The sequence below is a fragment of the Onthophagus taurus genome, chromosome 10 (genome assembly GCF_036711975.1).
Source record: "Onthophagus taurus isolate NC chromosome 10, IU_Otau_3.0, whole genome shotgun sequence".
NCBI classification, from domain to species: Eukaryota; Metazoa; Arthropoda; class Insecta; order Coleoptera; family Scarabaeidae; genus Onthophagus; species Onthophagus taurus.
The window spans coordinates 4711284-4727512 of NC_091975.1; the positions used below are offsets into that span (position 1 = coordinate 4711284).

The 16229-nt window shown below is 34.4% G+C and overlaps 1 protein-coding gene and 1 long non-coding RNA gene across 3 annotated transcripts in view; one reads left to right on the forward strand and one right to left on the reverse strand.

Annotated features, from left to right (window-relative positions):
* LOC111428408 (uncharacterized) overlaps positions 1-1966 on the reverse strand; it is a 23550-nt gene extending 21584 nt beyond the window's left edge. For both annotated transcript variants that reach the window (XR_011641678.1, XR_011641679.1), the window contains exon 1: positions 1356-1966. This is a non-coding gene — a long non-coding RNA (uncharacterized lncRNA). The remainder of the gene's footprint in view (positions 1-1355) is intronic.
* LOC111428400 (neuropeptide SIFamide receptor-like) overlaps positions 1-16089 on the forward strand; it is an 18477-nt gene extending 2388 nt beyond the window's left edge. The window contains exons 2-4 of the mRNA XM_023063902.2: positions 8868-8967; positions 11081-11363; positions 13847-16089. Coding sequence (XP_022919670.1) covers positions 8868-8967; positions 11081-11363; positions 13847-14326 — 863 coding nt within the window. The 3' untranslated portion in view covers positions 14327-16089. The remainder of the gene's footprint in view (positions 1-8867; positions 8968-11080; positions 11364-13846) is intronic.
* The last annotated feature ends 140 nt before the right edge of the window (positions 16090-16229 follow it).

The following is a 16229-nucleotide window of genomic DNA, read 5'->3' on the forward strand; positions in this document are numbered from 1 at the left end:
TCAATTTTAATTAATAATATTTTAGATTTGTGTTTTGGCGCAAAAGCGATCAGTATGCGGCTTTCGCATCGATTGGAGCCGGCCGGGGGCCATCAGTTTTATTGAAACCGGTCGGTTTCGAAGCGAAGTCCGAAAGATATTATGCATGTCGCGTCGCGACGCCGCCAATAACCGGACACCGGCAATCAAATCGTATTTTAAACCCTCCGTGATTTCCATCTTACGTAATCATTGTGTTTTCGTAAAATACCATGAACATTTTCAAATAATCAATTTACAAAACAGGAAATAGAAACTAATTTTACTTTGTCATTTCTTGGGTTTTGACACGTTATCTTTGTCAGTTTCTCTTTAGAAAAGTAGTAGAAACATTTCTTGTTTCTCGTTTCTGTCAAGGACGTCCGATAACTGTCCCGTTTGGCTTAGATTTCGCGTCGAGACGCCGACGTCTGATGGACGTTAAAGGACGAGAACGAAGTCGCAGTTAGCGATGACGTGTTGAGGTTAAATTTTTCTTTAAAAGAAACCATATAAAAGAATCTTTAATCTTAAAGATTTTTCGATTTGAAATTACATTTTATCCGGGAAATGAATGGAATTCAAGAGGAAGTCCATGCGGTCAGTTTCTGGTGTACAGGAAGTTTACATGGGACTTGTGCCAGCAAGTTATACGCTGTGCCAACTCCTTCCTCCTTTTTGCAACACCAGAAACTAACATATTTACATCCACCAGACAGCAATAACTATAATAATAGTTTACTACGAGTTCCATTTCGTCTTCTTTCCTTTTAGAAAACGTACATGTACATGACAAAATGCACTCAGAATCGGTCGCGTGCTGACACGAATATGTTACTGTAAATAAAAACTAAGAGATTTTTTTAAAATAAATCAAAAACGTTTTGAGATTAAAATAATTTTGATCCTAGATCAAAAATTAATTCTAAAGGAATTTTAATCCAATAATCCTTTTTTGATTATAACCTTCAGAAAACGAACTTTTGATATCGTTCCGTTTTACCACGAAAGCGTTATTAATTCGAAATTACGACTTTGTAGCGAAGAGAAGGAGGTGGAATTCGACGGCCCCCCGCTGCTGCTGCGAAAGACTAAAATGCAGAGCGCGCGGGAGCTTTACACGATGCGGTCTTATCGATTTGCGGACGAGAGAGAAACATTTTATCTTGTACATTTTAACGGAAATTATTAATTTATAAAATCCCGATTAAAATTAAAACTAGATGTTATTCAAAACTATTTCAATTCATAACGTGAAAATAGAATTATCCAGATTTTTTAAATCGTTCAAATATTTAGCTTTTTTTTAGAACCGGATGTATTGTGAAGTTCTTTACCTGTTCAGCAGTGGTAAACGTGCGGAGGGTGGTTGGTTTAGCCCCCGTGTATATTGACCGGGTCACCGGCCCGAGCTACTCCGTGCCCTACATTCACCCCCAGACTATCTCATTCAAGTATTTATAAGGAATCGACTCCGAGGTCAAAAGGCGAATACTAGAAAAAAATAAATTATTTTTTTATAACATAAAAAAGTTGAAAAATACTTACATTTCTTGACATAACCAATCTGTCAAAATAATTAAAACTTTTAAAATTAAAATGGCTTCTTTTCAGAGATGCAACATTAAAAATTAAAAAATAACTAAATTTTTATTTAAAAAATTAATAATTATTGTTAATTTTAATTAACAAATTCAATTTCATATAAATTTGTTTAATTAAGCACAAACTGGTGAGTAATTTAAGTAATTGAAGTAAAAAATTTGATTTGATTTCTATAATCACATCAATGTAAACATCTATGATATTAGCAACATAACGAAAAATAATGCAGAAAAATTGTAATTAATTATTGTTTTAAACAAATTAATAATATTTTCTAATAACAAGTTGAAGTGTAAATCTAGGTACAACAACCCAAAAAAAGAAGGGAAAAAACACGATAAATCAATGCACCTGTGTCAAGCAGCAGGGGGCCGTAGGCTGCAGGAGAGTTATTCAGGTCAGTACCCCGTCAGGTCACGACGCCTGCGCTATATTATTACCCCGATCGTGTTCCTACACTTGTAGTACTATGTGGAGTACGGTAAGCTTGAAAAGTTTCTTACTTTTCAACATGAAAACTTACATAACCTTACAATCACTCAATCATATGAGTTTAAGTGGAATATTCTGCAACTTCTAGCTTAAATTGGCAGGATTTTTATGTATTAATATAACCGCTAGGTAAACGAAGTCAGGGACGACCAACGAAAAGATGGAGCTACAATTTGCGCACAGAATTGAGGCATCATGGAAAAGAAATCAAAAATCAGCACATTCATGTTCCATTTCAATATATTCTGTACAAGGTATATTCCGTATATATTCCCGCAGGAATCCCGAAAAGTAGTGGTAATATACGAGCCGTGCAGCCGGTGCCCCATATATCAATATATGGGCTCCCGCCGGTTACGAGATGAAAAGTGTTCCGCGAAACGGCATAATTCCCGGTTTAACGCGGCTCTCCCGTCGAGCGAACAGGAGGTAGAAACTCCCGTCTACCGGATCTCACGCCGGCAACCAGGATATTTATCGATCCCTTAGGTACCTCTATTTCTGAATCCGGCCCCCAACCCCGGAATTCTTATAAATAGTTGAATGATTATCTGAAAATAGTTCCCAAAATTCAATTTAATCAATGATATCTACTTATTTTTAGATTTCTCATAAATCTTTCAATTAATAGAAAAAAGATATACTTATCACAACCCTGCTTTTTTATGTAAAACCTCGTTTTCAATCGAGGTAAAAGTTAATCTCGCACTTAGAATACGTATTATACATCCAACCGCATTGAAAGGAGGGTTGGAAAATATTAAAAAGTCACTCACGTCTTTTTCTTCTTCGTCGTCGTCGTCTTCAATGCAACGCAACGATTTTTTCCCTTTTTTAGTCCCTTGCCGAAAGGTTTTATTAAAACTTCGCCCGAATTGCGTTTATTAAAACGTGACTATTGAAAATTTTGACAAGAAAACATTGTACAAGTTCGAGATTAGAAAGGTAATAATAGGAAAAATAAAAAAGGATAAATAATAAAAATGTCTTGGTTTATGTATCAGCTGATGACCCGGGGGGGTAACGAAGGTGATCGTTGCAAAAGAGGGGACCGCACGTGAGCTGTTTCGACCCGGGTCACGTTGAATTTAGGTCAACAGGCTACCGGCTTCAGGTCGGGCCATTGAACTACACCCTTCTAAGGTTTACCCACAGTAATTATCAATTTTAATTTTATAAGGTTATGATTAAAGTGAAAATTTAAAAAAAAGTTCTAGGATTTAAGAAGAATATAGTTAAGGAATTGAACATTTGCTTTGTTCTAAAAGCCGATTAGGATTTTACAATCAGGAGTTTTCCACATAAAGAAGTTTGGTGTTGAACTGTCAGAGAGTGGTAAGAAGTGCAGTCACCCATGAATACAAAACGGATTTAAATGGTAGATACTGCTTGCAGAAGGTTATATACTGCTAACAGGAAACTTGATACTATTTACAGAAGATTGTTAATGGAAGACTAGACACTACTAATTAAACTGGATATTGCTTGCATTAGATAAGATACTGTTGGTGGACTATATACTGCGTGATAACGACGCCCACTGCTTGCAGAAGACTAGATATTGCTTGCGGAAAACTAGATTTTACTTGCAAAATATAAGACATAGCTGGCAGAAGATAAGATACTGTTGGCGAAGGACTAGACACTCGTATAGCTGATGTTTACGTAACGAGTATCTAATTAGTTAGTATCACCGGTTAATTATATGTTTTAATCCAAATTAGGGTTGATAATGAGCCAAGATTAACTACGTAATAATTTAAAAGGTGGTTTTTTTTGGAGGGAGAATTCTTTAAAATGAAACGAATTTAAATGTATCCTTGGAACATCATCAGTTTTACTCATCGTTAATTATCTTGGTGCTGTGTAAGTGAAAAAAACTCCCTCGTCGACGGAAAAACGCGACGGGGTTGGAAAAAAACGAGAGAATAAAATGGTTCACATTTTTCATCGTATTGAATTCGGAATCTCGTCGAAATTCAAACACGAAACGAACCGGAAAAAAAGACGAGTGTAAGCTTACGAATCATTGCTCCCAGATTTGTGCGACAAAAATGAATTGGGAAACAAATCGTGGGCGAAAATAAGGGAAAAAGCTCAAAATGGTGATTAATGTTCTAATAATAAAATTTAAATAACAAAAATGTTGAATCTCTTTCGTTGAAAAATCTTTTTAAAGGCGGAAATTCCGGTCTGACAGGGCGTAAAATTGTGCCGAAATCGAAGCCCTATTAAAGCCCTCCCCTTGGGGAATTTCCCTCCTGATTTCAACCGACGGTCCCTCCGGATCAATTACGTCCTCGCTAATTGCGTGTTTCGTCCGTGTTAAGTAAATTTCAATTAGATGTCAACGCCTCGGTTGCTTGTAATTGTGTCGTCGTCCGAGAAAAGCAAATCGGAGGGATATTAGATGAGAAATTATCGATAATTTTTATTATCACATTAACTGCGGAACTTAAAAATTCGCATAATCCATTTTCTCCTTTAACCTTTCAATATTATCAGTCTACCTGGAACTAGAATTATTTTGTTTAGCCACATATCTCTAAAGACAGCTAAACCTGAATGATGTTAGTTCTAGGTCTAGTGTTAGTTCTAGTTTTACACTAGCACTATTACTATGTAGAACTAACACTACACCTAAAACTAGAATCATTTGGGTTTAGCCGTGCGTCTCTTAAGACGGCTAATGCCAAATGTTTCGAGTTCTAGAGTTAGTTCTAACTTTAATTATTTTTGAGCGCTGCGTGTGATTATGTAAGCGCTTATACTGGAAGGTTAAAAGAGTTTTACAGAGGACGGTTTAAATCTTGTCGAATTTAATTCCGAATGCGAGACTTTTAAAACTTGGGCATTCTGGCTCCATTTCGTGTGTGCATTATCCCAAGAGCGAGGTCGCTTTATCGACAATCTGTCCATTTGCTTAATTCAACCCTTAAATTTCAAAGTCGTCTCGCCACTTATCTTGATAAAGACCATAATGAAATTTTTCTGTTTGTTGAACTTCAAAGAAAATCGGATATTTTAAAAGAAAAATTCTTTCAAGTTTCGTTTTATATCAGTCCTATTTGGGTCAAAGCACCTCGGTCGGTCGTTGGGGAGTTTATTGCACGTGGAAAATCCTACTCAGGGATTGTCATTTAACGATAATCTTCAAGTCAGGTTAAAAAACATTTCAATAATAACCTTATTTTTCACCGAAAACATAAAGTTTCCAAGAATTTTAATAAACCTCGTGAGAATGTATCAAAGCTAAAGTAGCTCTTTGAACCACGCTTTGAACAACAAAAGGAACGTCAGTCCCGTTCCGAGAATGCCCTAAGGTCTAAGGCAATCCATCCCCTTTTCCCTTTAATTTCTCGTTAAAAATCAGACACGAAAAAGGGGATACAATTCTTAAAAAAGAAATAAAATCCTTGTTTTAATGATATATGCGAAGCGAAAAACAGGAAATGGGGTTACACTTAAAACAAAAGGTCAAATAAAGTTTCGGGGATGTTTTAAAAGTTTTCCGAGTGCTTAATCAATATCCCCCGGGAGGAGTCTTTTAGTTTTGGACAATTTAAACCTTTTAATTCTTTTTTGGACGATTTTTTTTCAATTTAGTTTAAATTAGTTTATTAAATCAATAAAATTCGATCAAAAATTCTTCTCTGTACGTTGTCTATAATTATTGGCCCCATTTTCGTTTGCAAACAGTCGTTGAGGTAGGTCGGAAGCGTTCTCCAAGGCGGTAGAAGTTGTAGAACCCTGAGTAGTAGTACCGGCAATTACCTACTACTCCCTCCATCTAAACCCCTTTTCGACCCAGCACAACCATTTATTATTTACGGTTTGTCTTCAGTACGAAACAGAAAACGTGACCTGTTTTATAATCGAATTGATTTTCCATTTATCAATCAATTTCGAAAGAAATTTGATTTTATCTATGTTTCTATCAAAAATGTCGCGAGGTGACATATTTAAGGTTTTAACACGATACTATGTGTTGTATTGCAAATTGGATTAATATTATGAGTGCACAAAGTTTGCAGAGATCCAAAATGTTGATAATGATGCTATGATTTTTTGGCACGATGTTTTGAATCCATGGCATAACAAAACGTCTTGAATGAATTTCCGTATCTCAAGTTAGGACAAGGCATAACCCAGGAGTTACCAGTATTAGTTTTATTTCTATTTGGCCCTAAAATACAAGAAAAGAAATAATACAGGAATAAAAAGAATTCGCCCACACACAATAACAATTTAGTAGGAAACTAGGAAGTGGTGGCGCCCTCCATTGAATTGTTAATTCGTCCATTCTGTCCGGTTTCCCCCGGATTTAATCAGCGTGCGTGCGCCCGGCCACAAAGGGGGAGGCGCGCACAATTCCGAAACGTTTGGAGGGATGGAACTACGATTGCTGGAAACGTCAACGACAGTATATAGGTCACTAAAATTACACGGTAGACTGAAATATGCTGCGAATGACGAACGGCTATAGTAGTATATCGCTGTGCGTTTGTGGGACTGCACCCCTTCCTGGTTCCGAGCGTAATTGGGTCGAAGAAGTGAAACCCCGGTTTTGATATGATAATAGACTGGAATGTCCGTTGCGATGAAATCTAACTTAATGGGACTTTGTGGAAATTATTTGATAACAATGTATAATTAAATCTTTTTATATAATTTTATTAAAATCCTTGAACTAAAAACGATTAAAAGGATTTTAAAAGGGGCCAAACTATTGAATCCAAGGACGAGGAAGAGCACAAGCTGCCACCGATAGCTTTTCCCCTCCAGTTAAAACATTGGCGTCCCCGACCGAATTGCGCAAATTTGAAAAATGTCTTTTCTCCACCGCCCCCATCCTTCCATCTAAGACACACAATGCGAACCCATTGAAACTAGGTGCTTGGTTGGTGATCGCAATCACATTTTTCTCTCTAGGGTGCCGCAAATTGACCGCGAGAAACCGGTTGATTTAGTACAAATGTCGAGGTCTTTTCCAAAATGAAATATCGCCACCTTTAACCTAAAATTTTAAAACTTTTTCTTTTTCCATTTCCTTTTTTGATGAGAAGATTTCTCGAGTTCATCTTAATTGTGATCGAATATCACACATTCACGCGATTAATGAGAATCGGCCCCAAGAAATTTCTATCTTAGTGGAAATGTGAAAGGGGGGCCTTGTCGATTGTTCCCGTATTCATTATCGGACCATTCCCGGACCGCCATCGCTGATAGAAACCCAATGGTTCGGCAAGTTCAAGGATTGTGAGGGGGTTGGAGATGGTGATGGCACTGATTAGAATCCTCCTTCGAGGACTCCGCGGTTTTCCCTCGTCAAAATGCAGAAATGAGAACGAACTTCCCATCCCCCCAGTTTCAAATTGAAGAGGCTTTTCAATTTTCCCAACGGAAATCAGATCAATTTATAAGAAATAAAATTCCTTTGTGATTAATTTAATAACATAAATAACTTAATAATAATTTACTATTAATCTCAAATTTTTTTGAGGTAACTTGCATTAATGTCTTAATGTGAGGTGAATGTAGGTAATAAAGTATCACAATTATAAATAAATTGTTTAAATTTTAATTCAAAAAATGATAATATGTTGATTTTAATAAAATTAATATAAAAATAAATCAGATCAATTTATAAGAAATAAAATCCTTTTGTGATTAATTTAATAATCTATTTAATCATTTTTATTCTATTTGCATCAACATTTTATCCGTTCCATAAATTCTTAACATTTTTAAAAGTCCATCTTTATTATTAATCTCGTTTATCGGAGTATAAGTTCGATCAAATTCAAATCGAAAACTATCTACGTATTCATGGGGGCAACTTACCCATTCCTCAGGCGATAACATTCCAAAATATAACAATCCGGATGGCTTTTTATATAAATGATAAATGTGACCAGGTTGTTTAACAAAATTACAAGCGACTTGGTTCAACTCATGATTTCTTTTCGTTTCTTCGATTATTTCTTGTGCCTGTGTGGCTAAAGCTTGCATCTGTTGCGCGACGACTCTTAATTTATTACAGGCGTTGGTTTGTACGAAAGTTTCGCAATTTTCAAGTTGATTCGTTAAAGCTTCTAGATCACCTGGTGTTGATTTCCTGTGATTAATTGGGTTTAACCTGATGTTATTTACAATGTCGTTTGATTCCACCAAATTCGGCTTTTTATTTGAAGACATTTCAATGAAGTGTAAGGGCCTCTTCATGAATTAGCTTAAAGATTAAATAAAAATATGTTAGAGGTTATAGGTTAATGACAACATAACCTTACTTTTATGTTATCGATTAAAATTATTGATCTAATTAAATAAGATGATTTAAGTTATTTAATACATAAAATTAAATGAAAAATTAATAGTAAATACCTGAATTATTTTTATTTTACATTAAAATTAAAAGTTTTTATTAGACTTTAAAAAACTTTTGAGGTTAAATTGTATTAATGTCATAATGTGATGTGAATGTAGGTAACAAAGTATCACAATTATAAATAAATTGTTTAAATTTTAATTCAAAAAATGATATGTATAACTGGAATTAAATATTCCAATTTACATAGTCTTTTTGTTGATTTTAATGAAATTAATATAAAAATAAGTTTATATAAATACATGTTAAAACTAAGAGCCATCTATACGTATATTACGTAAATAAAAAAGATCTCTACTTTTTCTAAATTTTTAATTTTAAATAATTAATTATTATTTATTTGTTATTATTTAATTTGTTTCAGCTTGGGTTTTGGGTTGGTGGATGTGTAAAACCGTTCCTTACATACAGGGTGTTTCTGTAGCCGCCTCTGTATACAGTTTGATAGCTGTTTCTTTAGACAGGTAAGAGAAAAAAAATCGATCAAAAAAAAATAGGTTATGTTCGTAATAAAACGCGTTCTAGTTGAAAACAATAAAAAATAATAAAAAAATAACCAGTCGCGCGCCGTAAAATAACATAACGTTGGCTCCGGGTTTTGCGTCCGTGAAAAATGTTCAATTTCATTCGGTCGTAGCAGGGGCCCCGGTGTGTGCGTAAATCATCGCGGTCGTAATTCTTGCCCGCCCCTTTTGTACGTTTCAGCACACACGCCACAATGTCACATGACAAACCGTACACAATGTACTACATCCAGAGTAATAATACAAAGGGGGCAACTAAATTGAATTGAAAAAAATTGAAGTTTTAATAAGCTGAAGAAAATAAGTTGAAATTATTGATCTTTTCAAGTTTTCCACAGGGTTTTGTAATATTTGCAAGTATAAGTTTGTTTCTTATCGTCTATTTTGCGTTTCCTACTGTGTTGACTTCGCATTCATTTGAATTTTGAGTTGCTTAAACTTACCATCCAGATGGAATTTTAAATTAATGTTTAAGAAAGTTGATTTTTTCCCCATCAAAATGCAGCTTTAAGCTGTCACGTAGCTTATAAAGCGTTTTAAACTCAAATTACAAAGTCCCTTAGTAAACCTAACAAAGGGACAGTAGTGGCAAAGTGGGGTTGGGTTTGCTTAGTAGTTTCTAAACTTTATGACTTTGGTAACCCGCTACTAATTACTGAGGATGAGTTAGAAATTAACTGGTAAAACGGAAAAACCGAGAGAGGCGGAAAAATGGAAAATAAAATTGTTTGTTGGGTTTCGAAAAGAGTTTGCACAACGTTCGTAATTGGACAGTGGGCAGCCTGTCTGACAATGAGACTGTTAAACGGTCAGAATGGGACACACAGGACATCCAAAGGAAAATCGATAGTCCGATACCGAGAGAGCAAATTCATTTCCAATTACACGGAAATCGAATATCTCTGGACGGTTTCTCTCTTCAAATTGCTTCAATCGTCTCGAAATTGACTGCTTCGCTGGTCTCCTAGTTGTTTTAATTTTATCAACTCGTATTTTCATGAAACAAAACTACCACGATTTTATTATCGGAAAGTTTTGATAACACATCAAATTAACAAATTTTAATTTCGTGAAAAATATCTCACTAATGAATAGTAAATCCAATAGTTTCTAGTTCTAATGTTAGTTGTAGTGACACTGCAAGTGTAAAACTAGAACTAAAATGTAGTGTGTCGTTTCTTATTTTTTCTGCTCTTATTATTAATATATCGGCGGAGGAAAACACGGTTTAAGATATAGAAAAGACCAAGCTTTCCAACCGTGTGCTTAGTTTTTCGCTATTTTTCTAGATAACGAAGATATGCGCCCTTAGGTTCTAGAATATTAGACCTAGAACTAGAATCATTCGGGTTTAGCCGTCTTGAGAGACGTGCGGCTAAATCCGAACGTTTCTAGGTCTAGTGTTTGTTGTAGTTTTGCACTAGCACTACCACTAGAACTACCACAAGACCTAGAACTAGAATCATTCGGGTTTAGCCGTGCGTCTGTTAAGACGGAGACTCAGAGTTATCATAAGGACGTTACCTTTTCCAAGCAAAACTATCCAATGCCTGTATTATTAAGCTATGTTGCATTTTATGTTTGATAGTGCAAGTGCATTCTATGGTTACTGCATTCATATTCTGTTAGTGTATTAAGTTAATAAATAATAATGTTGTAAAACATTAATGAAATGAAACAACATTCTGACATTTTTATGTTTTAAATAAGTTAAATAATAATTCATATTCGTTACGAAAATGACTAGGGATTTGACATACCCCGTTACGTGCCGAGCAATTAAAAGCGGTGGAGGTTTGCGTTTGGGAGCACCAGGCGGCCGCCTCTCTCGTTGTTATTTCAATTACAGATACTTGTTTGTGCCCCCCTTGTTATTACAAAGTTAAAGTTTTGGATGGAAGCCAAAAGGCGGCCGCTCCATGTTAGGGGGGCGGCAACGCGCCGCGAATATCATTAAAACGTAACGTGGTGCACGTGGGGCTTCTACTACGACACCCCCTTAACCTTTCAACAATACCATTTTTTTTATTAAATTTTTTATTTTCTATTTTAGATTTTTAGCTATTTGGTGGCCGTTGAAATGTCAAATAACGAAACGTCGAGCTCGTTTGATGATAATGTTTATTTGGTTCATCGCATTAACAACTACGATCCCTTGGGCCATCTTTTTCGATTTGGTGGTGATTTTCAGCGATGCACCCGATGTCCAACTCTGTATCGAAGTGTGGCCGAACCCCCGGAACGGGGCCATGTACTTTTTGATCGCAAACATGGTTTTTTGTTACATCCTGCCGATGATTTTAATCACCATGTGCTACGTGCTCATTTGGATTAAGGTAATTTTTAATTCTTTTTTCGTAAAATTGAGATGAAACAAAAACATTTTAAGCCGAAATAAGACGTAAACTTTAATATGAAAGTTTCATATCGGTTTGATCGCGTGGTTACAGTTATTGAACGTTTCTATATAAAATCGGTGAGTTATATGGCGAACCTTCCGAAGAGTTTCGGGAGGGCAGCGAGGGTCGATCTTGATCCGTTTTAGATCGGCTATAAATTTAATCTGTTCCTTGAGTAGAGTTTCCGAAAGCATGCCTTGCATATTGCCAAAAACGAATACCACGAAGATGGGTAACGAGTTTCCTTCCGTCGCGTTATTGATACCGGATGACACGAAATTTTTATCTAACATTTTATATGGCGTGAGTCATAAAAAATTGATTTCAAAAATTTACTTGAAATTTATTTCGTCGTGTTAATTTTAGATCAAGGTAAATAAAGTTGTCCTCGGGCTGTTAATTTAACGCCCACGGTTTAAATTGATTTTTAAAACGTCCCAACATAAATAGTCCACCGAACGGCTGCGATGGCTAATGGAAAAAAGGTACGCCGCAATACGCAGTAAATATCACCGAGATAACGGGAACCACCCCGCGAACCATTTAATTATTTATTTATCCCATAAAACCCAACACGATCCACTCCACCATTTTAAATTTACAAATTTAACGCAACATCACCAATTTGGAATTAAATTTTATAATCAAAATCGAGAAAATTAACTTTACATTACATTACACAAAAGATGTATCCATATAACTTAAAACTAGAGCTAACACTAGTTCTAGGTTTAGTGTTAGGAAATACAGAACAATAAAAACAAGTGCAATCTACTATCAAATATGGATCAGAAACTTGAAAGATGTTGGAATAGCACAAATCGAAAATAATAGCAGCAAAGATGAAGTACCTACGCAAGATATTGGGAAAAACCAGAAGAGATAGGGTACGGAACTAAAACATCATAGAAGAACTAAGCTTAAACCCCCGGTACAAGAAGTATAGGGGAAACAACTAAGTTGGTATGGTCATCTGGTTCGAATGAAAGAAGATAAGTAAGATAATGTTCAACATGAAGCCAGAGAGAAAGAGAAAGCGTGGTAGACCAAGAGCCCAATGGGAGAGAGAAATTAAGATGATGGTTGAAAGAAGAGGGAAGAAACTCGCCGAAGTACGGACTATGACCAGAGATAGGAAGATGTATAAAAGATGGATCCAAAACCCAACACTGTAAGGTATAAGTGGGGGGCAAGAGAAAGCAGAAGAAGAAAAATATACAACAATCTAACACTCAATAATTACTAAAACTAGAGCTAACACTATCACTAGAACTAACACTAGACCTAGAACTAGAGACATTCGGGTTTAGCCACACGTCTCTAAAGACGGCTAAACCCAAATGTTACTAGTTCTAGGTATAGTGTCAGTTCTAGTTTTACACTTGCACTGTCACTAGAACTTGAGCTAACACTATCACTAGAATTAGAGATATTCGGGTTTAGCCGAATTGCTGAAAAGTTAATAAAGCAACGCATAAAGATAATGTTCCTTTACTACTTTTCTGCTACTAGAAAAGAGTTCCAATTAACGTTCAAGGCAAATCTAAAAAAAAAAATTGAAAAAAAAAGAAATCCTTAATATCGTTCCGTTTCGCTTTGTTGCGCTGGAGAGAAAAAAGGGGCACACGGTAATAGAATTCCAACCGTGGTCTTTTTTCGTTTTGTTTTCTTTATTTCTTTATTTTTTTCTTCTTTTAATCTTCATCTTTTTTTTAGCCCAACCTTAAAGAAAAAAAAGAAATCAAATCCATGAAATATCCCCTTATTTAGCGAAGCGTATCCAACCGGAAAATGATCATCTCATCCGGGACGTCTGTGTGTTACACAGTTTACCCTTCGCAAAGTTACGTTTACTTTGCACATTTTCTCGTCGTCGTCGTCGAGCGACAATATTGACCTAGTAACGGTCTCTTAATTTAAGTTTATAGTCGCGCCCCGTTTATCTAACGTCAAAGAGGAGAAGAAGAGGCAAAAGTACGACAAAAAAAACATCTACGTAGGCGCAATTTGTGTCCGGCGCACACATTGCCCCTTCACGTGAAGGATTGAATTTACGACCTCGGAACGTTACCGAATCGACCGTTTAAAGGTCAAAGGTTAATGAAGGAGGGAACAAAACGTCCACAACAAAATCATCCCTAACAAATTTTTACTAAAACGTTCAATATCGTTAGTTGTATGTTTCAAAAATATTGTCATCAAGACATGCTTTGGGAGTGCATCAATTTCTTGTTGGGCCAATAAAATCAATATACAGAGTGTGGCAGAAATAACTCACATATTTTAAAAGGAGAATAAAATGACAATATTTGAAGCCGTACTTCATTATTTTTCTTTTTCCCAGATCTTTGTCTATGTGTGCTTTGTCTACGTTCACCTCCAAACCTGTAATGATTAAAAATCTTTTTTTATTTTATTAGGTTTGGAAACGTAACATTCCAACGGATACCAAAGATGCTCAAATGGAACGTATGCAACAAAAATCGAAAGTAAAAGTGGTAAAAATGTTAGTAGCCGTCGTAATTTTATTCGTTTTGTCCTGGTTGCCGCTCTACGTGATTTTTGCCCGTATAAAATTGGGTGGCGAAATCGAATCGTGGGAAGAGGAAATTCTCCCGATCGCAACGCCGATAGCACAATGGTTAGGGGCTTCAAATTCTTGCATCAATCCGATTCTGTACGCTTTTTTCAATAAAAAATTCCGTCGAGGTTTCTTGGGCATCATTAAGTCGAGAAAATGTTGCGGTCGTTTACGTTATTATGAAACGGTCGCGTTAATGTCATCGTCGACTTCTATGCGAAAATCTTCGCATTTTTACAATAATAATTCTAGTAAAAAATTGCAACCTCAGAATCAAGAGAACGCCGTTGCTTATATTTATAATAATACCGGGGTTTAGAGAGTTTGGAAACAAATTATTGGTGTTAAAATAATAATCGAAGTGGATCAAAGAAATATTACACAAAAAAAATAAATAAGTTGGTTTTTTGGAAGGATTTGTGGTTTGATGGATTTTAAAGCGTCGAGGTTTTAAGAAAAGGATATTGTTGATGAAAATGATCCAAAACGTGTCTTAAAAAAATGATATTAATATTTAACGAAGGCAGAAAAAGGAAAATAATTAGAATAATTATAAAAGACGGTAAAGTGTCTTTTTAAACTGTACGCTTATTAATAGATTTATATTAAGCTTAATTTATTATTTTCTTTAAAGCTTTAATAAAGCACATTTTTTAGATTAATCACTTAATTCGTATAAAAGAAATAATCTAAAATGTATATAGGTATGTTCTCATATTTCGGGACACCTATATTAATAAATTAAAAAAATTAAATAAAAAGAAAACTGTTAGATTGTACTGCCCGATTTAGAACAATACAGAAAAATAATTTTAACTTCTCACAAATAAATAAAAGAAATTATTGAATAAATGTGTTTTAACAATAAATAATGTTAAGGTTACGTTGAAAAAAATAAATAGATATTTGTGATATAAATTAGGTCTGATTTTGTTTGTTAAAAGTTTTAAATTTTAATCTTTATTTATTTTTTAGGTGTATACGTAAATAATTAATAATGTAACCAAAAATATAAAAGATACAAGAAAAAACCTGAATGTTTGTGTAGCACTTGTTGAATAAACACTCGATTTATTCTAAAAAATAACAACAAAAAAATAGGTTAAAGATAAATGTTTAAAACTTTTAAAAAAAATTCAAAAAAAAACAACGAATTTTTGCAACAAAAAGTTTTTAAATCAACTAAAAAAAACATATCATTTTTAATTTTTGTGTAAATGTATTTTAATTAAAATTTCTTTTTGTCTGATTAGATATTTTACTGAACATTATACAGGTGTCCCGTTAAAGGTACGAAACGGCTGTATCTCGACAACGGTCAAACTCAAAGTCATTGTTCACACTTATAGATACTTCTAAACATTGATAAGATTTTACAAGCAAATTTTCTCATTTCTTGGTATTGAACAGGCAAGTGTAAAAGTAAAAGAGGTGAAGATACAACGAGATACAACGGCTGCGTACCTTTAACGGGACACTCGATAGAAAAGAATAAAATATAAAAATAAGGTTAGTGCGAGAAGAATTAAAAGAAAAATAATATAAGTAAATATATTTTTCATAAATATAAAAAGAAGAAAATATTAACAGGAGATATTTTTAGAAAAGGCTTCTTTGATGGACCGTTTGAATTTTAATGTTATTTTCATAATTTAATAATAAAAAAGTATTACAACAAGTATTTTTCCGGACAATCAATAAATTTATTTTTATTTCACGTTTATCGATGATTTTCAATTAAAAAAAGACAAATTAATAAGAATCCATACAAAAAATAAAATTAATAAAATTTTAGACAAAGAAGAAAATGTACTTTATATTAAGGTTGTATTTATACATGTATAATATATCACTCACGTGCAAAACAAGGCAGAAATAAAATTAAGAAAAAAAAACTTTGTACGCCACCCCAATTTTTGTTCGGGGTTGGTTTATTAATAAAAAATAAATAATTGTTAGAAAAACGAGTCGTTGTCGTCGTCGTCAAAATCCTTTTTACCAAGGTACACAATACACGAGTAGTTTTAAACGACTGTAAAATTATTTTAACAAAAAATAACAACAAAAATAAATAAATTGTTAAAAAAATTCGTTTTATTTTATTTATTTTCAAAAGGACTGATTGAAACAGTTAATAAGAACTGAAGAGACACAGAAGTAGAGCTGTTTGTTAGGAACACCTCGAATTGATCTTCACAGAACCAAATGCAGGGGAAACCCAC